Below are 22,309 nucleotides of genomic sequence, written 5' to 3'. Positions count from 1 at the left end.
ACTGCCTCTTTCCCCCAGCCCCCGCTTCCCCCCGCCATGCCTTCTCCTTCCCACCCCATCCCCTTCGTTCCCACTGCCTCTTCCCCCCTGCCCCAGCTTCCCCATCTCATGCCCCTTCCCCATCCCCATCCCATGTCCCTTCCCCACCATTCCATCTCCTCCCAACCCCACCTCCTTCCTTCCCCATTGCCTCTTTCCCCCAGCCCCCGCTTCCCCCGTCACGCCTTCTCCTTCCCACCCCACCCCCTTTGTTCCCACTGCCTCTTCCCCAATGCCCCACCTTCCCCATCTCATGCCCCTTCCCCATCCCATGCCCCTTCCCCACAGCCCCATCTCCTCCCCATCCCACCCTCTTCCTTCCCCCTGCCTCTTCCCCTCTGCCCCCGCTTCCCCCATCCTCTTCTCTTCCCCATCCCATGCCCCTTCCCCACTGCTCCATCTCCTTCCTACCCCACCCACTTCGTCCCCACTGCCTCTTTTCCCCACCCCCACTTCCCCTTTTGACGAGAAGAGCCATTCTCCTCCCCAGCTGCTCCTCGCTCTTCCTCTGTCCCTTGCACGTGTTCCCTGCTCTCCCCAAGTATTTCCATCTCTTGCTGCATGGCTGAAAGCCCCTGCTGCTGGAGCAGGCTGACAGCTGTGAGGGATGCTACAGAAACAGTGGCATGAACTCTGCTCTGAATATTAGCAACTCCTCAGTGTGAAACACTACAGTTGGCTCTCCGGGTGGAGGAGAGTCAGCTGAGCACCTTTGTACAGATCTCTCTCGATAGCCACTCCAGCCCCAGTCTGCCAGGTCCCAAAACTCCAGTTTTGTCAAAATTGAAATGTTTTGCAGCAGCATGTAGATTTGGATGACATTTTTATCATTTCGGTTCCTGTTGCCAACATGGTACTGCGTCATATTTCATAAAAGGTGACCAGCAAACCAAAATAAACCTCCAGGATCAAAATGAAACAATAGGAGGGGTCTGAACTGAAGCTTTTTCAGCATTCTTGTTCCAAGGGACACTTTGAAATTTCAGCTTTTTTGTTCCCTTTTGAAATTTTTTTTTATTATTTCAAAATTGCCAATATACAACCAGCTCTAGTTAGGAAGTGTTCCTATTCTAAAGTCATGGGGTGTGAGAGACACGCAGGTGGGAAACTGAGGCACTGACTGACAAGCAGGGAATTCACAGCTGAGGCAGGAACTGACTGCCGCTCACCAGAGCCCCAGTCAAGTGCTTTACCCACAAGCCCACCCTTCCCATTCTGTCTTGCACTTTAAATCTCCATCTGATGCAGAACCGCTTTCAGAAGTGCAGGCGCTGCCTCTCCTGGAGCCAGCCGAGGGGGGTGGGGTGTGTGGTTTCTGTGTCCAAGCTAGGGGAAATTGTCAACATAATTCCAAACAAATGAGAGATCCTCACGCCATGTCTAGATGATTTGCGGGCATTGGTCTCGTCTCACTTCCCTCTTTTAGATCATTTGCAGCTGCACTTTTCAAAGTCCAATCCCAGACATTCTCAAGTTGATTCTGGCTAGTGTAATAGGTAGATTAGCTTGTATTGTCTCTAATTATTGCTACACCCTTTCAGCCTAAAATGGCAGCAGAGCCTCCTTGAAAGACTAAAATCTCCTTCTGGTTCTCCCCTCTGAATCCCAAAGCTGTGTTAAAAATAGTGACCAGAATTGATCACTGGCTGGGTTTTTTTAGGGTTTCTTCTGCAGCAAAGGCAGACTTTGAAATGCACAAACTAGAAATGCTCCCGGCTGAAATGTTGGTTAAACAGCCACTGCCAAGCAACTAGTGCAACCCAAATCATGACATTAATGCTCATATGCCTCTTCCCCTGTATTCCAGTCTCACTCCACTAGTTGCTTGCCTGGATACGGTGGCAGAAACATAATTACAAAGAAAACAAACTCAAGTGCCTTTATATTTTAAAGTAATTAGTCACTGGAACAATGTACCCAGGGTTCTAGTGGATTTTCCCTCGCTGCTCATTGTTAAATTAAGACAGGATGTTTTTCTAAAAGCTCTGCGGTAGGAATTATTTGTGGGCAGGTCTCTAGACTGGTCTAGAAGAGGGCAGATGAGATTATATCTCTATGATCCCTTCAACAAGGACAAATGCAGAGTCCTGCATTTAGGATGGAAGAATCCTATGCACGGCTACAGATGAGGGACCGAATGGCTAGGCAGCAGTTCTGCAGAAAAGGACCTAGGGGTTACAGTGGACGAGAAGCTGGATATGAGTCAGCTGTGTGCCCTTGTTGCCAAGAAGGCCAATGGCATTTTGGGATGTATAAGTAGGGGCATTGCCAGCAGATTGAGGGACGTGATCGTTCCCCTCTATTCAACATTGGTGAGGCCTCATCTGGAGTACTGTGTCCAGTTTTGGGTCCTACACTACAAGAAGGACGTGGAAAAATTGGAAAGCGTCCAGCGGAGGGCAACAAAAGTGATTAGGGGACTGGAACACATGACTTACGAGAAGAGGCATAGGGAACTTGGATTGTTTAGTCTGTGGAAGAGAAGAATGAGGGGGGATTTGATAGCTGCGTTCAACTACCTGAAAGGGGGTTCCAAAGAGGATGGATGTTTTTGCTGTGGGGGGTGGTCTTTTGGTGTGGCTTGTGTTTCCCAGATTAACAGGATTTAGGTGATAGGGCTATGACAGATACAGAAGCAGCTGTGGGAGTGACTCGTGTAGTGGAAGACACAATGAGGATGACTGGATGTGGAAGCTGTGGTATGTACATGATCCTGGAGGGGGAACCTGGTAAGAGTTTTTTCTGCATGAAATGCCGTCTGATAGAGCTGATGGAGGAAAAGATCCGAGGTTTGGAGATGCAGGGGGAAAGTCTGGTTGAGTTTAAGAAGGGGTTTGAGCAGATGATGGAGCAAAGACATGAGGTATCTGAAGGGAAAAGCTCAGACTTGCAGATGGAAGCAGGGCTGGGGAATTCTGAGGGGAGACTGGGTGAGGAAAGTGGTCAGTGGAAGCATGTGACAAAAAGAACCAGGCAGAGGAAAAGACGGGGTAGTGAAGGAGAAACAGAGCTCAGGAACATGTCTCCAGAGTTGGAACATGAAGAAGGGGCTCAACAGGTAGTCGCTGAAGGTGGAAGGGCAAGGAGGAAGAGAAGAGCGGCTAGTCCTATAGGAAAAGGGGAAGAGTCAATGGAGACTACACCAAATATGAGCCCCAGGAGGATACAGGATGGGTTGAAGAGGCTTATAAGGGAGAATAGGAATAGAAAGAACTTGCAGCAGAGGGAACAGGGGAGAGACTGAAGAATGGCACCGTTACCAGAAAAAGGCAGGTCTGTGTGATCGGGGACTCTTTATTGAGAAGAATACAGAGGCCTGTAACCAGAGCTGATCCAGAGAATAGAAGGGTGTGCTGTCCAGGTTCTAAGATACAGGATGTAGCCCTGAGGTTGAAAAGGATCCTAAAGGGAGCAGGAAAGAATCCCCTAATTATCCTTCATGTGGGAACAAATGATACGGCTAGATTCTCGCTGGAAAGTATTAAGGGAGACTATGCTAGGCTGGGGAAGATGCTTAAGGAAATCGAGGCTCAGGTGATGGAGGCTCAGGTGATCAGGGGGATTCTGCCTGTTCCTAGAGAAGGGCAACAAAGGTGTGACAAGATTATGGCTATAAACAGATGGCTTAGGCAGTGGTACTATAAGGAGGGCTTTGGGATGTATGGCCACTGGGAGGCATTCATGGACAGAGGACAGTTCTCTCGGGATGGACTTCATCTGAGTAGGGAAGGAAATAGACTTCTAGGATGGAGGCTGGCACAACTGATTAAGAGAGATTTAAGCTAGAAATTTGGGGGAGATGGTTGGGAGATGTCCAGGTAAACTCCACGCCGGATTTTAGCATTGAAAGGGAAGAAGACGAAGTAAGAAAAGATACAGCCATGGGTAGGAGAATGTATATAAGAAGGAAGGGCAGTGTGGATACCAGTCTAATAGGTTATACTGGCTGTAGAATGACTGTGCCTAATAGGGTACAAAATGTGAGCGAGGCCAAACAGCAAAAATTAAGATGTTTGTACACCAATGCGAGGAGCCTAGGTAACAAAATGGAGGAACTAGAGCTACTGGTGCAGGAAGTGAAACCAGATATTATAGGGATAACAGAAGCATGGTGGAATAGGAGTCATAACTGGACTACAGGTATTGAAGGGTATGTGCTGTTTAGGAAAGACAGAAACAAAGGTAAAGGTGGTGGAGTAGCATTGTATATCAATGATGAGGTAGAATGTAAAGAAATAAGAAGCGATGCAATAGATAAGACGGAGTCCGTCTGGGCAAAAATTACATTGGGGAAGAAAACTAGTAGAGCCTCCCCTACGATAGTGCTTGGGGTGTGCTATAGACCACCGGGATCTAATTTGGATATGGATAGAGCCCTTTTTAATGTTTTTAATAAAGTAAATACTAATGGAAACTGCGTGATCATGGGAGACTTTAACTTCCCAGATATAGACTGGAGGACCAGTGCTAGTAATAATAATAGGGCTCAGATTTTCCTAGATGCGATAGCTGATGGATTCCTTCATCAAGTAGTAGCTGAACCGACTAGAGGGGATGCCATTTTAGATTTGGTTTTAGTAGGTAGTGAGGACCTCATAGAAGAAATGGTTGTAGGGCATAATCTTGGCTTAAGTGATCATGAGCTAATTCAGTTCAAACTGAACGGAAGGATTAACAAAAATAAATCTGCAACTAGGGTTTTTGATTTCAAAAGGGCTGACTTTCAAAAATTAAGGAAATTAGTTAGGGAAGTGTATTGGACTGAAGAACTTATGGATCTAAAGGTAGAGGAGGCCTGGGATTACTTTAAATCAGAGCTGCAGAAGCTATCGGAAGCCTGTATCCCAAGAAAGGGGAAAAAATTCATAGGCATTGTAGACCAAACTGGATGAGGAAGCATCTTAGAAAGGTGATTAAGAAGAAGCAGAAAGCATACAGGGAGTGGAAGATGGGAGGGATCAGCAAGGAAAGCTACCTTATTGAGGTCAGAACATGTAGGGATAAAGTGAGACAGGCTAAAAGTCAAGTAGAGTTGGACCTTGCAAAGGGAATTAAAACCAATAGTAAAAGGTTCTATAGCCATATAAATAAGAAGAAAACTAAGAAAGAAGAAGTGGGGGCGCTAAACACGGAGGATGGAGTGGAGGTTAAGGATAATTTAGGCATGGCCCAACATCTAAACAACTACTTTGCCTCAGTCTTTAATAAGGCTAAAGAGGATCTTAGGGATAATGGTAGCATGACAAATGGGAATAAGGATATGGAGGTAGATATTACCATATCTGAGGTAGAAGTGAAACTTAAACAGCTTAATGGGACTAAATCGGGGGGCCCAGATAATCTTCATCCAAGAATATTGAAGGAAATGGCACCTGAAACTGCAAGCCCATTAGCAAGAATTTTTAATGAATCTGTAAACACAGGAGTTGTACCGTATGATTGGAGAATTGCTAATATAGTTCCTATTTTTAAGAAAGGAAAAAAAAGTGATCCGGGTAACTACAGGCCTGTTAGTTTGACATCTGTAGTATGCAAGGTCCAGGAAAAAATTTTGAAGGAGAAAATAGTTAAGGACATTGAAGGACAAAATACAAACATGGTTTTACAAAAGGTAGATCGTGCCAAACCAACCTGATCTCCTTTTTTGAGAAAGTAACAGATTTTTTAGACAAAGGAAACGCAGTGGATCTAATTTACCTAGATTGCAGTAAGGCGTTTGATACCGTGCCACATGGGGAATTATTAGTTAAATTGGAAAAGATAGGGATCAATATGAACATCGAAAGGTGGATAAGGAATTGGTTAAAGGGGAGACTACAACAGGTCTTATTGAAAGGTGAACGGTCACGCTGGAGGGAGGTTACTAGTGGAGTTCCTCAGGGATCAGTTTTGGGACCAATCTTATTTAATCTTTTTATTACTGACCTCAGCACAAAAAGTGGGAGTGTGCTAATAAAGTTTGCAGATGATACAAAGCTGGGAGGTATTGTCAATTCAGAGAAGGATCGGGATATCATACAGGAGGATCTGGATGACCTTGTAAACTGGAGTAATAGTAATTGGATAAAATTTAATAGTGAGAAGTGTAAGGTTATGCATTTAGGGATTAATAACAAGAATTCTAGTTATAAGCTGGGGACGCATCAATTAGAAGTAACGGAGGAGGAGAAGGACCTTGGAGTATTGGTTGATCATAGGATGACTATGAACTGCCAATGTGATATGGCTGTGAAAAAAGCTAATGCAGTTTTGAGATGCATCAGGAGAGGTATTTCCAGTAGGGATAAGGAGGTTTTAGTACCGTTATACAAGGCACTGGTGCGACCTCACCTGGAATACTGTGTGCAGTTCTGGTCTCCCATGTTTAAAAAGGATGAATTCAAACTGGAACAGGTACAGAGAAGGGCTACTAGGATGATCTGAGGAATGGAAAACTTGTCTTATGAAAGGAGACTCAAGGAGCTTGGCTTATTTAGCCTAACTAAAAGTAGGTTGAGGGGAGATATGATTGCTCTCTATAAAGATATCAGAGGGATAAATACTGGAGAGGGAGAGGACTTATTTAAGCTCAGTACCAATGTGGACACAAGAACAAATGGGTATAAATTGGCCAGCAGGAAGTTTAGACTTGAAATTAGATGAAGGTTTCTAACCATCAGAAGAGTGAAGTTTTGGAATAGCCTTCCAAGGGAAGCAGTGGGGGCAATAGATCTATCTGGCTTTAAGATTAAACTCGATAAGTTTATGGAGGAGATGGTATGATGGGATAATGTGATTTTGGTAATTAATGGATCTTTAAATATTCATGGTAAATAGGCCTAATCCCCTGAGATGGGATATTAGATGCGTGGGATCTGAGTTACCCAGGAAAGAATTTTCTGTAGTATCTGGCTGGTGAATCTTGCCCCTATGCTCAGGGTTCAGCTGATCGCCATATTTGGGGTTGGGAAGGAATTTTCCTCCAGGGCAGATTGGAAGAGGCCCTGGAGGTTTTTCGCCTTCCTCTGTAGCATGGGGCATGGGTCACTTGAGGGAGGATTCTCTGCTTCTTGAAGTCTTTAAACCATGATTTGAGGACTTCAATAGCTCAGACATAGGTGAGGTTTTTTGTAGGAGTGGGTGGGTGAGATTCTGTGGCCTGCGTTGAGCAGGAGGTCAGACTAGATGATCAGAATGGTCCCTTCTGACCTTAGTATCTATGAATATATGAATCTATGACCTCCTGAGGTTCCTTCCAACCCTGATATTCTATGATTCTATGATTCTGGCCTTGGAATCTGTGCATTATTCTGATTTCTCCGCTTTCTGGACACCTGGAGTGGGTCTGCTCTCCCTGGGGGAAAGAAAGAATTACACTGATGCCCAGTGTGCAGTCAGAGCTGGGGCTGTGGACTAAAAGTGATCATGTGGCTTGACATCGCAGCTTGCTCTGCCTTCCCTGGCACCTGTGGAATGCAACAGATGCTGAGCTCCAGGTCCCCTTTCAACACAGAGCCATCACATATGTCAATCAAGTTTTACATCTATAGTGAAGGAGTGATCGCAGTGGTGCAGGGGGATACCAGAAAGGGATTTCTGTGAGGCCAATGGATGTGAAATTAGCTGTGCACTAACGCTGTCAGCTCTCCCCCCGAAGGACCCCTGCCAGTCTGTGCTGGTATCCACAGGAGAGAGCGGGGGCGGAGAAGAGCAGGCCAGGCCGGGTCCCCTTTGGAACCTGGGCCTGGCGCCATGGCAAATCTGGTACTGCTGCCTGGCTAAGGCAGGCTAGTCCCTACCTGTCCGCGGAAGCAGCCAGCAGGTCTGGCTCCTAGGCAGAGGGGCCACAGGGCTTTGTACGCTGCCTCCTCCCCGAGCACAGGCCAACAGGAGCTGTGGGGGAGGTGCTGGCGGGCGAGAGCAGCGCACAGACACCTGTGTGCCTCCACTTAGGAGCCAGACTTGCTGGCCACTTCTGGGTCACAGCACGGTTCGCAGTGCCAGGAGAAGCAGGAAGCCTGCCTTAGCACCCCCGCTGTGCCGATGACTGGGAGCCACTTGAGGTAAGCCCATGCCCCAATCCCCTGCCCTGAGCCCCCACTCCAAATCCAAAGCCTCCTCCTGCCAGAGCCCTCATCCACCTCCTATACCCCAACCCCCGGTCCAGTCCAGAGCTCCCTCCCACACCCTGAACCCCTCATCCCTGGTCCCAGCCCAGAGCCTGCACCCCCAGCCCAGAGCCTGTACCCCCTCCCACACCCCAACCCTCTTCCTCAACCCACAGCCCCCTCCCACATTCCGAATCCCTCAGCCCCACCCCCCAGCCGGAGCCCTCCTGCACACCAACGCCAGCCCAGTGAAAGTGAGTGAGGGTGGAGGAGACCGAACCACAGAGGGAGGGGGATGTAGTGAGTGGGAGCCAGGGCCGTGGGGAAGAGGTGGAGCCTCAGGAAATGGTGGGGCTAGGGTGTTCGTTTTTGTGCAATTAGGAAGTTGGTAATCCTAAATCTAACGTACACTAGAGAACTCCACATTGTAACTTGCATCAGTGTGACTGCACTGGAAACTTCAATGATGCAGTGCATCCACACTAGACATTCTATCTTGAGTGCAGACAATGCACTACATTCACTAAGAGGGCACTCTGTAAATGCTGCAGGGCCTGCGGGTTGTTGCACCTACCCTACACTTCTTCACACTACTCCCTTGACCAGATGCATAAAGTTTACAGCTTATAGTGTTTGTGCATTTAGTCACTATATTTGGTTTGCTGCATTGCCTGCTTTACATGGTTGTGTCCTGCACAAGGATCTGCACATGTGCTGTGAGCTGTGACACCCTCACACTTGTAGGCGCCATGACAGAGGGTCAGCAGCTCCTACTGCCAATTCCCCTACTCCCATACAGTTTCTAGGCCTGAAGGCCCAGAGTGTATCGCAAAGAACACCAGCAGCTTCGGGTGTCGGTGTTCATGGAGGTGAAGAGTTGGATTTCTTGGTCTTTTAATTCATTTCTTCAATCATGTTTGTTAGTTTCCTGGACAGAGTTTGCTTCTTTTTTATTTTTTTTTCAGTTCTTTTGTTTGTATAGTAGTAAACCCAGTTTCTCTCTGTCCTGTGTTTTCCTACAGGCGCTAGAGAGGAGAGTGTTCTGGGCCGAAAGGAAGAATATCTTTGTGGGTCCTCCAAGCAGCCCAGAAAATATTCACCGAAGTTCTTCCCCATCTGTTATAGTGGAGTCCCTTGGGGCTGGAAGGATGGGAGCAATCAGAGGGTGATGGAGAACCATGGAAAAGAGGATTTAGTTGGGGTGAGGGAGTGCAGAGGGTAGGGTTCGTCCGGGTGTTAATTTGCTAATTACCCTGCTCTGTGTTCTCTTTAGCACATCTCAGGAGTGTGGAAATTGCTGCAGATGCTGTTAACAGGCAGGCATTGTGCAACATGGGATGTCTGTGTTCATGCACGTAAATCAGGGGTTACTCAGCACGGCCATGGTGTAGCATTTTATGGTTTTGCACAAGAATCCCAATGCACCAAACATTTTTTTAAGTTGACACGTTTGATGTTCGAATGCTATAACATTGTATTTCTCGTTCATTGTGTCTTTGTAAATCTCAGGGGTGGGTTGTTTGGGGCCAGGCCGAGCAGAGACTAATGAGTCTCCCCTCAGCTACTCTGGGCCTGGCATGCAGCAGGGATACGAGTGGCAGATATTGCTGAAAAACGGAAACAGTTCTCTTTGGAATATTTTTTTTAATACTTCATTCAATTTTTAACCAAAACTAAGAATTTTTCCAACTAACTCCAGTGAGTGGCTTGTCCAGTGACAGAATCAGCTTCATAGAGTTTAAGGCCAGAAGAGATCATTGGCTGATCTAGTCTGCCCTCCTGCACAACACAGGCTGTTGGATTTCCCCTAAAGTCCCCTGTGTTGAGCCCAGTGATTCTGAGTTATCAAAGCGCTTGTAGAAGGATGGGCAGGGGCATTGTGGAACTACAGTGGGAGAAGACTCATTGTATGATTGCAGCTGCTTTGCCAGTGATTGTGCTAAACCAGAGGGGACGTGGCAGTGGAAAATATGTGATGTATTTCCTCTGAGCAGGTTAAACACTAAAGGTGATGGGGTTCTTTCTGCACTGCTGTATGCAAGTTTGTGTGTGGCTGTGCAGTGTTACAGATATGGTACTGAGTTGTGCTGTTGCTGCCAAGGCCAACTGCCTGTAGCAGACAGTCTCAATCCCACTGGAGATGCCCAGGTTCAGACTCTTGGGCATTGGAGCAGAGTGATCTCAACAGCTAGAACTCAGCTGTAGAATGCTTCTGAGAGGGGATCAGACTTGAGCCCTGGCCTGGCCATGGTCAGAGCAAAATGCAAGATCATAGAATCATAGAATCATAGAATATCAGGGTTGGAAGGGACCCCAGAAGGTCATCTAGTCCAACCCCCTGCTCAAAGCAGGACCAAGTCCCAGTTAAATCATCCCAGCCAGGGCTTTGTCAAGCCTGACCTTAAAAACCTCTAAGGAAGGAGATTCTACCACCTCCCTAGGTAACGCATTCCAGTGTTTCACCACCCTCTTAGTGAAAAAGTTTTTCCTAATATCCAATCTAAACCTCCCCCATTGCAACTTGAGACCATTACTCCTCGTTCTGTCATCTGCTACCATTGAGAACAGTCTAGAGCCATCCTCTTTGAAACCCCCTTTCAGGTAGTTGAAAGCAGCTATCAAATCCCCCCTCATTCTTCTCTTCTGCAGACTAAACAATCCCAGCTCCCTCAGCCTCTCCTCATAAGTCATGTGCTCTAGACCCCTAATCATTTTTGTTGCCCTTCGCTGTACTCTTTCCAATTTATCCACATCCTTCTTGTAGTGTGGGGCCCAAAACTGGACACAGTACTCCAGATGAGGCCTCACCAGTGTCGAATAGAGGGGAACGATCACGTCCCTCGATCTGCTCGCTATGCCCCTACTTATACATCCCAAAATGCCATTGGCCTTCTTGGCAACAAGGGCACACTGCTGACTCATATCCAGCTTCTCGTCCACTGTCACCCCTAGGTCCTTTTCCGCAGAACTGCTGCCGAGCCATTCGGTCCCTAGTCTGTAGCGGTGCATTGGATTCTTCCATCCTAAGTGCAGGACCCTGCACTTATCCTTATTGAACCTCATTAGATTTCTTTTGGCCCAATCCTCCAATTTGTCTAGGTCCTTCTGTATCCTATCCCTCCCCTCCAGCGTATCTACCACTCCTCCCAGTTTAGTATCATCCGCAAATTTGCTGAGAGTGCAATCCACACCATCCTCCAGATCATTTATGAAGATATTGAACAAAACCTCTTTCCTAAAGCCTTTTCCAGGAACAACACCAGGGTCAGCATGAGGTGTACTTGGTGTAATAAGAGAAAATGAAATTGGGTGGATGTGACACAGAGAGCCCTTGGCAAAGGGTCCCCTGATCTTTGCAAACAGCTCTCACCTCAAACCTGACAAATTCAATACACCAAACATCTTATAGGATATTTATTCATCAAGTATAACGTAACATATCTACAGAAAGCTGTGTTGTTTTGTTTTGCCACATACCAGAATAGTCAATGGAAAATCATAAAAGACCATGGGAAATTATCAAAACTACTTGGAGGTGAAGAGGAACGTCACACCCGGCAGGGGATCGCTCTGGCTATGAATATAGTAAATGATGGTTTTCAGTATAACAGAGTGTAGACAAAGGCATTCTGTATTTACTGAGAAAAGCCTTTGAGGAGTTCAGGGAGCTGTCCTGAATATTTGGATCCTGGTTCTTATGAAACCAGCTAGTTCTGCAACTGACTGAACTTTGTGGGGAAAACCTAGTTCATTAGATAGGACACGTAACTATTGACAAGTGTAGACCCAGGTTTACACTTTAGGATTTTGTTTTGCGTTACAATCAGTTGTTCTCATCACCTTCTCTCTTTCCTGGATAAATCTTTATTCTTTCTTAAATAAACCTACTTTTGTTTTCTTATACGTGTTCACAAATGCTGTGTGGCTTACAGGAGCAGTGATTGAAGATAACTCTGGTTGCTGGCATAAGCCCAGAGGAGAGTGCTTGAGTGAGTAAAAGGCTGGTGGTATCAGGGAGCTGACACCCAGCTACTACTAGTAAGACCAGTTCTGGCTGTAGGCAGAGGGTAACGAGGTGACTCTCAGTCCCCGAGAAACATCAGAGTGGGGCAGAGAGAAATAAAATCTTCTCCTCCCCTCCACCATCTGTCACTGAGTCAAGCACTTTACACAGAGGACATCTGTAAATACACAGAGGAGGCCAAATGTTACTTACCGCAGTCTCTGCAGTTTGCAGTTCGGGTGTTTCAGTCCCTCACACAGCAGCTGCACTCTGGAATCTCCCAGTTTATTACCACTCAGCTTCAGCTCTGTCAGGCTCTGGTTGGTGCTGAGAACAGCAGCGAGATACCCGCAGTCAGCGGCTGTGAGATCACACCACTCCAAGCTGCAGGAGAGAGAAACACAGAGAAGGGGGATCACAGTGTGAAGGGGGCTCGTCACAGCTGTTCTGACAGGCAGCCCCGCCCACCAGCCCCTCGCCCTGACCAATCCACATAAAGAATGAAGTAGAAGCCCTGCTCCACCGCCTGTCCCAACACCCACCCTATTGTAATGAGGAACCAGTGTGGGGTGGAATTTCCTGGGTAAGCCCCATCCCTTGCACTTGAGTCTTGACCAGTCAACACTGTGAGTGGCCCAGACACCCCAATCTTTAATCTTCTGCCATTGACCAATGAGAATTAAGGTTCTGGGTAAGATGTCCTCACTAAGCACCACCCCTCACCCTTTCCACTGACCAACCAGAATTTACGGGGCAGCCGCTTGGCCAACCCAAGTCCCACCAACCCATCTCTCAGCCAATCAGGCTGGACTTGGCTCTGATCAGCCCCGGGATGGTGCAACCCAATCAGAGTAGGCCCTTCGCTACAGGGAGGCTGTAGTGGGAGCCCCCTCCCCAGGCAGCTGGGCCAGGCTCAGAGCAGGAGGAGCTGGGAGATCCTGACCCCCCGCGCCCCCGGCACTAGCTCTGCTGCTCCCCTGCAGGACACAGACGTCTCCTGTCTCTGCCCCAGCTCTGACCCTCAGGTCTGGGGAGGGGAGGTAGCTGTGACCAAGGTCCAGCACTGGCAGCATCACACCCACCTTCCTCTAAGACCAGGGATCAAAGACTGGGGGGATCCCCAAAGTTTGAAGAAGAGCCCCTGAGAGGAGGGCGACCATGTGACCTCTTGGCAGGGCCTGTTCCAAAAACACTGGTGGGTTATTACAACAGAAATTTTCTACTGGATTCTGTGTCCCTCCCTGCAGAGTCTGGGCTCCTGGGGGAGCTGCCAGCCACCGGAGTGTGGAACTATGGCAGCAGCCTGGTTATGACCATGTACATCTCAGTGACCAGCCCCCAGCACGGCTGATACATACTGCCACTCATCCCTCCCACCAGGGCTCATGGGGAACCCTCTTCATCCCTGACAGCTGCCAAATCTTGCACACGTGTAGAGACACCACACCCACCAGAACTGTCACCTGCACGGCCTCCTCCATTGCTACAGTTGCCTTGAAAATATGATCGCTACGCCGAATGGGGGGGGAGTCCCAATGTTTGGGAGAGAAAAAGACTCCTGAATTTGCATGAGGAAAAGAAGCCCCCACTCCCTGGAAGGCCCCCAGGTTCAGTCACGGTTGGTAGAGCCCCTGAATTATTTTGGAGGCAGGAAGACAGGTGCCCCCAATGGAATGAGAGACTCTAAGTTTGAGTTAATCAAGGAAAAGAAAAAACTCATGGGTGTATGTGGGAAACTATGGAGATAAGCCCTAGCCAGGGGAGGTGGGGAGAGGGAGCTCCACAAGATTTAAAGGTAAGAGAAGAGAGAAGACAAATGAGAATTTGAGGAGAAAAAGACACCAAAGTGGGGAGAGGACACATGAAGGGAAAGAGGGACCCAACTGGGATAAAAAAGGAGTGACACCCCGCAAAATAAGGAATAGTGACAGAAGTAAGCTTTGGGAAGGAGGCAACTATGCCAACAGTAGAAGAGTTTATTCTTTGCCCTCGGTGCTGATTAGAGTCCATTCTGGAGGCAGAGTTTCTTTTTGGAAATTTGGTGCTGGGCTTACATCTCTGGAAGAAAAGCCTCTGCTGTTTGACCATCTCATTCCAAAACAGGTGAATAAATGTAAATATGACAGGTTTCACTTAGAGTTTACCCAGACTCCCTGTCACTGATTTCTCCTCTGATCTGAAAGGTGCTGAACACCTGCCACCACTTGGCTGAGGGTAACGCTGCTGTCAGAGCAAGACACTGGTGCTAGAAGAAGGAGCAACAATAATCACAGACAGTCCCTGCCCTGAGGATCCTACAATCTAAATTGACCAGACAAGCAAAAGGTAGGGAAAGGAAATATTATTATTGTAATTTTTCAAATGGAGAATTGAGACCCATAAGAGATTGAATGACTTGCCCAAGGTCACACAGAGAATCTGAGTTTTGATCCAGTGATTTAATGACACAACCAACCTTGCATAGAACTGTGCTTAGTCCATCGTGTTTCTCAGTTTCAGAAGTGCCCCCATATTTTTTAACCAATATGACCTTTTTTTAAATTTTTTTCCTCATAGTTGAGGCTCTTAAGCAAGAGCTACCTGCCAGTCAAGTATTGAACATTAGGGCCTGAGCTACTGATGAGGCTTCTCACCATGATACCTATTGTGATTTGCCAAAGTGTGTTGGAAGAATTCAAAAAGATCTAACAACTGACCAGACCAGACCCAAGCAAACATTTGAAGAGCTCTTAGAAGGGAAAACAAAAATTCAAAATGGATTCCCTAGAAGTGAGGGAACTGTAGTGTGTGTGAGTTTGGGGACAGGGTCAGGGGGGAAGGTTGGACTGACTCAGATGTTTTTGAAATGTCAGGTGCCATTACCAGTATTTTAGAAATTTGCCATACATTTCAAGGGCAAAATTGTGTTCTATCAAATTACAAGATCATTCGTTGTTTTCATCTGGAATTCTGTACTAGGATGGCTTGCTAATATGTCATATTGTGATATACTGTTAAGAGATGTGGATACATCAAAACCACGTTACCCCAAAATAGATTTGATTATTTCCCAGCAGATGCATACACAGTCCATAAGCAACATCAACTCAGTGGGAGACCGGAATGTAGGCAAGACATTAGCAGCTCCATGATTAAGTTTACATGCAGATTTACACTTGAAGCAGGACTGAAAGCCCTTTATTTTCACTAGATTACCAGCCCAGACCCATTTTGGGCTTTAAGGGGTAACCCATTTGCTAGAAAAATTTCATTGCTACCATGTTAGGCACATATCTGGCAGTCATCACCAAGGTGGACATAGATGTGGAAAGTGGTGTGTTTTTTCTCTCATGATTAAACATTATTGGTTATCCCATCTGAAAAAAAAATAGAAAATCACAAAAATGTCCACAACTCATAAAAAACAATGTTTATTTTTCACCAAAAGTGGCAGAAATCTTCTAAATATGATTGATAATGCAAGTCTATACTGAAAATAGCACTGTTTTTAAAGTTTGGAAAATACTTAGACCCAGGTGATAGATTGTATGTATTTTCCCCTACTTTTTTCCTTTGGTTAAAGCAGAAGTCTGTAATCATAGAACAATGTGAGTTTGTACCATGAAATACAAAAAATGGTCATCATTTGTAGACAGGACTGATTTGAGAACAGTTTTTCTGTCTGCAATTTTTATGAAGATATGCAGAGAAGAAGACTCCTACGCCCTATATATTAAATGTTTTTGTTATTACCTCTTCAGCTCTGTGGCCATCAGGGATAACATGACCCCCTCCTTCTCAGAATTCTGCCCATTCACAAAAGAGGACTCCTAGAAACACTAGAGGAAATCTAAGCCTCCACTTATGACTCTGATCCTTCATCTTCTAGGCTGATGAAGGAGAGTAAGAGCACTTAGAACACCTACAAACAACTAATGTCACCACCAGTGTTCCCTCTATTTTCCCCCCTCATGTGTGGAATGAATCTTATTATGTGCACCAATATGGAGGTGATGTGTGACAAATCACCTCCATATTGGTGCACGGAACAAACTTAATGGGGTGGGGCCGAGGGTTTTGGAGTGTGGGAGGGGGCTCATGGTAGGGCAGAGGGTTGGGGTGGTGGGGGATGAGGGCTCTGGGGTTGGGAGGGGGCTCAGGGCTGGGCAGATGGTTGGGTTAGGTCAGCTCTTCAGCTGATTACATCTCTTGCCATATTGCATCAGAAGAGATGTGGTTTCTCAGGTAGCCATCACCCATTCCATTTAAGGTTTTATAGATGAAAATGGGACCTCTACATTTTGCGTAAAATGAATAGGAAGCCAGTGCAGACAATACAGCACAAATGTGTCAATATACCACTTTATAAATAGGCATCTACTGTCTACCCTAGCTGAAGTTTCTGAATTGTCTTGTATGATCCAAAAACAGAGCACACTGCAGTAAATCAATCTCAAGGGCAGAAAGACCTTCAGAATTGTAGTTAGGTCTGCATCTGAAAGGAAACACTGGAAGCTACTTGACATGTGCAGATGGGGCACGGGGGTAGCCCCGCACTCTTGTCCACTGCCAGATACAGGGATCATTTTTGACACTGACAGATTAATACAGGGCCATGGGCAAATTAATATAAAGCTACTGGCAAATTAATTCAGGGCCACTGTTAAAGCTCCTTAGTGGTATTTAAAATTAGAACTAGGGTAAAAGGCAATGTAGGATGTGCTATTCTTATCCACTGGCAGATGGAAAGATATCCCCATGATTGCAAGCTGCACTGCCCAATTTCTCTGCTCCATCTCTTCTCACCATTTTTAACTTCCCGTTCTGTGAGTTAGAAACAATAAAGAGCACTGGGAGGTGGATCTCATACTTTTAAGATTTCCTAGAGACTGGAAATATTGCAATATATCAAAGAAGTTAAAATTAAGCTAAGGATGAATGCTAAGGGGAAGCAGTCAGTCTGGTTCAGAGGCCCATAGTGTTAGCTTCTTGTTTAGATCTGTTTTCAGAGCTCATGAGACTCTCTAGATGTGTTTCAGAGTAGCAGCCGTGTTAGTCTGTATTCGCAAAAAGAAAAGGAGTACTTGTGGCACCTTAGAGACTAACAAATTTATTAGAGCATAAGCTTTTGTAGCGCACGAAAGCTTATGCTCTAATAAATTTGTTAGTCTCTAAGGTGCCACAAGTACTCCTTTTCTTTTTTCTAGATGTGTTTGAAACATGAAAAATAAATCTACTGCCAGCAGCCTTGCTTTCATTATGAGCAACTTGCCACAACAAACCACTGTCCATCAGGGGGGCTGCCATGGGTCTGGGTCTACAGGTCTCCCCCCAGTCCTCTCCTCACCAGCAGCATGGAGCTCCAGGGGAGGTGACACAAACAGCTCCCTGGCAGAGTTTCCTATTTCAGGAACTGAGCCGGCTCAGTAACTTTGCTGCTGGTTTTGCCGTTACACTGAGAGCACGTAGCTCTGAGGCCAGGCTCACGGCATCCCTGTACACCCCAAATTGCTCCCCTCCCCAGTTCCTGGGCACCCCTACCTCTCTCCTCTCCAGGCCCCTGCTGCGTGGCCCTTTGGAGCTGTTGTGCAGCCATTTATAGTTTGCGGCCATGCAGCTTAGAATGAACTTACGTCACTACCTGCTATTGATAGAGTGACCAGGTGTCCGGGTTTTGACTGGAACGCCCAGTCCAAAAGGGATACTGGTGGCTCTGGTCAACACTGCTGACTGGGCCGTTGACTGCCCGGTTGGCGGTGTCACACAGTGGGGCTGGCAGGCTCCCTGCTAGCCTCCATGCTGCGTGGCTCCTGGGAGGCAGCTGGCATGTTCCCACTCTGGCTCCTACATGTAGGGGCTGCTAGGGAGCTCCGCACGTATGGGAACCATGGCGAATAGGAGCAGCGGGGGCGGCGCCTGCGGATGGCACAGTGTATTGGCACCTAGGCAAATTCATAAAGTAGCCCCATATTGACAATTACAGCTGTGGGTTATGCTTGGCATTTCTGGCATTTCATATTGTATGGTATTAGGACAAAAAAGAAAAGGAGTACTTGTGGCACCTTAGAGAGGCACTTCTGAGCTGTAGCTCATGAAAGCTTATGCTCAAATAAATTTGTTAGTCTCTAAGGTGCCACAAGTACTCCTTTTCTTTTTTGCGAATACAGACTAACACGGCTGCTACTCTGAAACCTGGTATTAGGACAGAGTCCCTAATACAGAATCGCGCATGTGCAGCAATTTCATCTCTATTATTATTATTAAATTGTAAGGAGCTTCCTCTCCCCCAGTGGCTGGCCTGCAGGAGGTCATGGCAACAGAGAGGTTGAGGGAATGGGAAATTGAAACAAAGCATTCTTATGGTACTGGTGCAGCCTGTCACCAGCTCCAGGGGAAACAGGCATGGCTGTGTTAGGGCTCTCACATTTTTGATTGTATATAACATGGTCTTGCCTCATTCCTTCCAATATCGGTAATGTTACAATATATTTTGCACCAATATGGTTTTATGTTAGGGGCACCTGGGATTTTTTCCTGATTGATCCTCTAGAATTACTTTGTCATGCTGTTGTCAGGTTGGTCACTTTTTGTTTTTTGTCTGAGCTTGTCAAACTTTGTTTTTGGAATGTGTATTATTGGAGCCAAACTCTTTCTCTTTCAGCTCCCCTGATTTCACTATTTATACATGCCCTTGCAAGCACAGCTGCTTTAAGAAGCTCCTTTCTGGGCCTTTATGTCATATTAATGAGTACTTTTGCAAAGTCATAATCATTTTCTGATATATAGGCTGTAGTAACTCAGAAACCTCCCGATCTAGTGTCTCGTATCTAGCAGTTGAGGATTTTTGCTACAGACAGTCACCGATGAGCCACATGCCACTGTAGGCAGTCCCATCATACCTCCCCCACCATAAACTTATCCAGCTCAGTTTTGAAGTCAGTTAGGGGATTTGCCCCCCATGCTCTGCTTCGAAGGCTATTCCAGAACTTCACTCCTCAGATAGCTGGAAACCTTCTCCTAATTTCAAGCCTAATCTTGTTGATGGCCAGTTTATATCTATTTCTTCTTGGGTCAGCATTAGCACTTAACTTAAATAATTCCTTATCCTCCCTGGTATTTATCCCTCTGATGTATTTATGGAGAGCAATCATATCTCCCCTCAGCCTTATTTTGGTTAGGCTATACAAGCCAAGCTCCCTGAGTCTCCTCTCATAAGGTAGGTTTTCCATTCCAAGGATTATCTGAGTAGCCCTTCTCTGCACCTGTTCCAGTTTGAATTTGAATGCATCCGATGAAGTGAGCTGTAGCTCACGAAAGCTTATGCTCTAATAAATTTGTTAGTGTCTAAGGTGCCACAAGTACTCCTTTTCTTTTTGCGAATACAGACTAACACGGCTGCTAGTCTGAAACCTGTCAGTTTGAATTCATCTTTCTTAAACATGGGAGACCAGAATCGCACAGTATTCCAGATGAAGTTTCACCAGAGCCTTGTATAATGGTACTAACACTTCTCTGGCTCTACTGGAGATACCTCGCCTGATGCACCCTAGGACTGCATTAGCCTTTTTCATGGTTACACCACATTGTCAGCTCACAGTCATCCTGTAATCAACCAATACACCCAGGTCTTTCTCCTCCTCTGTCACTTTCAACTGATAAACCCCCAGCTTATAGCAAAAATTCTTGTTCTTAGTCCCTAAATGCCTGCCCTTGCATTTTGCACTATTAAATTTCATCCTGTTTCTATTATTCCAGTTTACAAGGTCATCCAGACTTGTACGATATTCTGGTCCTTCTCCATATTGGCTATACCTCCCAACTTTGTGTCATCCGCAAATTTTATTAGCACACTCTCACTTTTTGTGCCAAGGTCAGTAATAAAAATGTTAAATAAGATGGTCCCAAAACTGATCCCTGAGGAACACAGACAAGGTTAGCTCCCAGACTGCTGCCCTGGGCAGCACAGTATGGGGAGGAGGTGAGCAGCCCCCAGTGGTGAAATAACAGGTAGGGGATTATTTAGAAAAGCTGGACATGCACAAGTCCATGTGGCCAAATGCAATGCATCCGAGGGTGCTGAGGGAATTAGCTGATGTGATTGCAGAGCCATTGGCCATTATCTTTGAAAACTTATAGTTATCGGTAGAGGTCCCAGATGTTTTGAAAAAGGCAAAAAATAGTGCCCATCTTTAAAAAAGGGAAAAAGGAGAAACTGAGGAACTACAGACTGGTCAGCCTCATCTCAGTCCCTGGAAAAATCATGGAGCAGGTCCTCAAGGCATCGATTTTCAAGCACTTGAGGGAGCGGAAGGTGATCAGGAACAGTCCATATGGATTCACCAAGGGCAAATCATGCCTGACCAATCTGATTACCTTTTATGATGAGATAACTGGTTCTGTGGACATGGGAAAAGCAGTGTATATCTTGACTTTAGCAAAGCTTTTGATACGGTCTCCCACAGTATTTTACCAGCAAGTTAGAAAAGTATGGCTTGGATGAATGGACTATAAGGTGGATAGAAAGCTGGCTAGATCATTGGTATCAATCAGTAGTGATCAACTGCTCGATGTCTAGCTGGCAGCCGATATCAAGTGGAGTGCCCCAGGGGTTGGTCCTGGGTCTGGTTTTGTTCAACATCTTCATTAACGATCTGGATGATGGGATGTATTGCATCCTCAGCAAGTTCACAGATGACACTAAGTTGGGGGGAGAGGTAGATACACTGGAGGGTAGGGATAGGGTCCAGAGTGACCTAGATAAATTGGAGGATTGGGCCAAAAGAAATCTGATGAGGTTCAACAAAGACAAGTGCAGAGTCCTGCATTTAGGACTGAAGAATCCCAGGCACCGATACAGGCTGGGGACCAACTGGCTTAGTGGCAGTTCTGCAGAAAAAGACTTGGGGATTACGGTGGGAAAGAAGCTGGATATGATTCAACAGTGTGCCCTTGTTACCAAGAACGCTAACGGCATATTGGGCTGTATTTGCAGTAGCATTGCCAGCAGATCGAAGGAAGTGATTATTCCCCTCTATTCGGCATTGGTGAGGCCACATCTGGAGTATTGTGTCCAGTTTTGGGCCCCCCTCTATAGAAAGGATTTGGACAAATTGGATAGAGTCCAGAGGAGGGCAACACAAATGATTAGGATGCTGGGGCACATGACTTTGAGGAGAGGCTGAGGGAACTGGGCTTATTTAGTCTGCAGAACAGAAGAGTGAGGGGGGGATTTGATAGCAGCCTTCAACTGCCTGAAGGGGAGTTCCAAAGAGGATGGAACTAGGCTGTTCTCAGTAGTGGAAGATGACAGAACAAGGAGCAATGGTCTCAAGTTGCAGTGGTGGAGGTCTAGGTTGGATATTAGGAAAACTATTTCACTAGGAAGGTGGTGAAGCACTGGAATGGGTTACCTAGGGAGGTGGTGGAATCTCCAAACTTAAGAGGCTTTTAAGGCCCGGCTTGACAAAGTCCTGGCTGGGATGATTTAGTCCTTGGGGTGATTTGGTCCTGCTTTGAGCAGGGGGTTGGACTAGATGACCTCCTGAGGTCTCTTCCAACCCCAATCTTCTATGATTCTATGAATTCCACTAGTAATCTCCCTCCAGCCTGACAGTTCACCTTTCAGTGTGTCCCATAATGGTCATCCCTTTAACTAGTTCCTTATCCATATTTAAATTCTCGTATTAATCTCCATCTTCTCCAATTTAACTAATAATTTCCTGTGTAGAACTGTATCAAATGCCCTACTGAAATCCAGGTAGGTTTTCTAGGTAGATTAGATCTTACTGCATTTTCTTTGTCTAAAAAATCAGTTATCTTCTCAAAGAAGGAGATCAGGTTGGTCTGGAGGGGATGGCATGATGGGACTGCTTATAATAGCATGTGGCCCATCGGCGACTGCCAGTAGCAAAAATCCCCAACTGCTGGACACGAGACACTAGACGGAAAAGGCTCTGAGTTACGACAGATAATTTTTTCCCAGGTATCTGCCAGGCAGGGTTGCCCACATGCTCAGGCTCTAACTGATTGCCATATTTGGAGTTTGGAAGGAATTTTTCCCTGTGTCAGACTGGCTGAGACCTTGGGGTTTTTGCCTTCCTCTGCAGCATGGAGCACGGTCACTTGTAGGTTTAAACTAGTGTAAATGGTGAATTCTCTGTAACTTGAAGTCTTTAAACAATGATTTGTGGACTTCAGTGAC

General features: G+C 46.3%; 1 protein-coding gene across 3 annotated transcripts in view; it reads right to left on the bottom strand.

Annotated features, from left to right (window-relative positions):
* LOC119857533 (NACHT, LRR and PYD domains-containing protein 3-like) overlaps positions 1–22,309 on the bottom strand; it is a 296,613-nt gene that overhangs the window by 233,655 nt on the left and 40,649 nt on the right. For all 3 annotated transcript variants that reach the window (XM_038406613.2, XM_043516755.1, XM_043516756.1), the window contains one exon: positions 12,343–12,513. In XM_038406613.2, the coding sequence (XP_038262541.1) occupies positions 12,343–12,513 (171 nt within the window). The remainder of the gene's footprint in view (positions 1–12,342; positions 12,514–22,309) is intronic.

The sequence above is a fragment of the Dermochelys coriacea genome, chromosome 6, assembly GCF_009764565.3.
Source record: "Dermochelys coriacea isolate rDerCor1 chromosome 6, rDerCor1.pri.v4, whole genome shotgun sequence".
In the NCBI taxonomy this organism is placed as follows: Eukaryota; Metazoa; Chordata; order Testudines; family Dermochelyidae; genus Dermochelys; species Dermochelys coriacea.
This window is presented reverse-complemented; position numbering and strand designations above follow the sequence as displayed.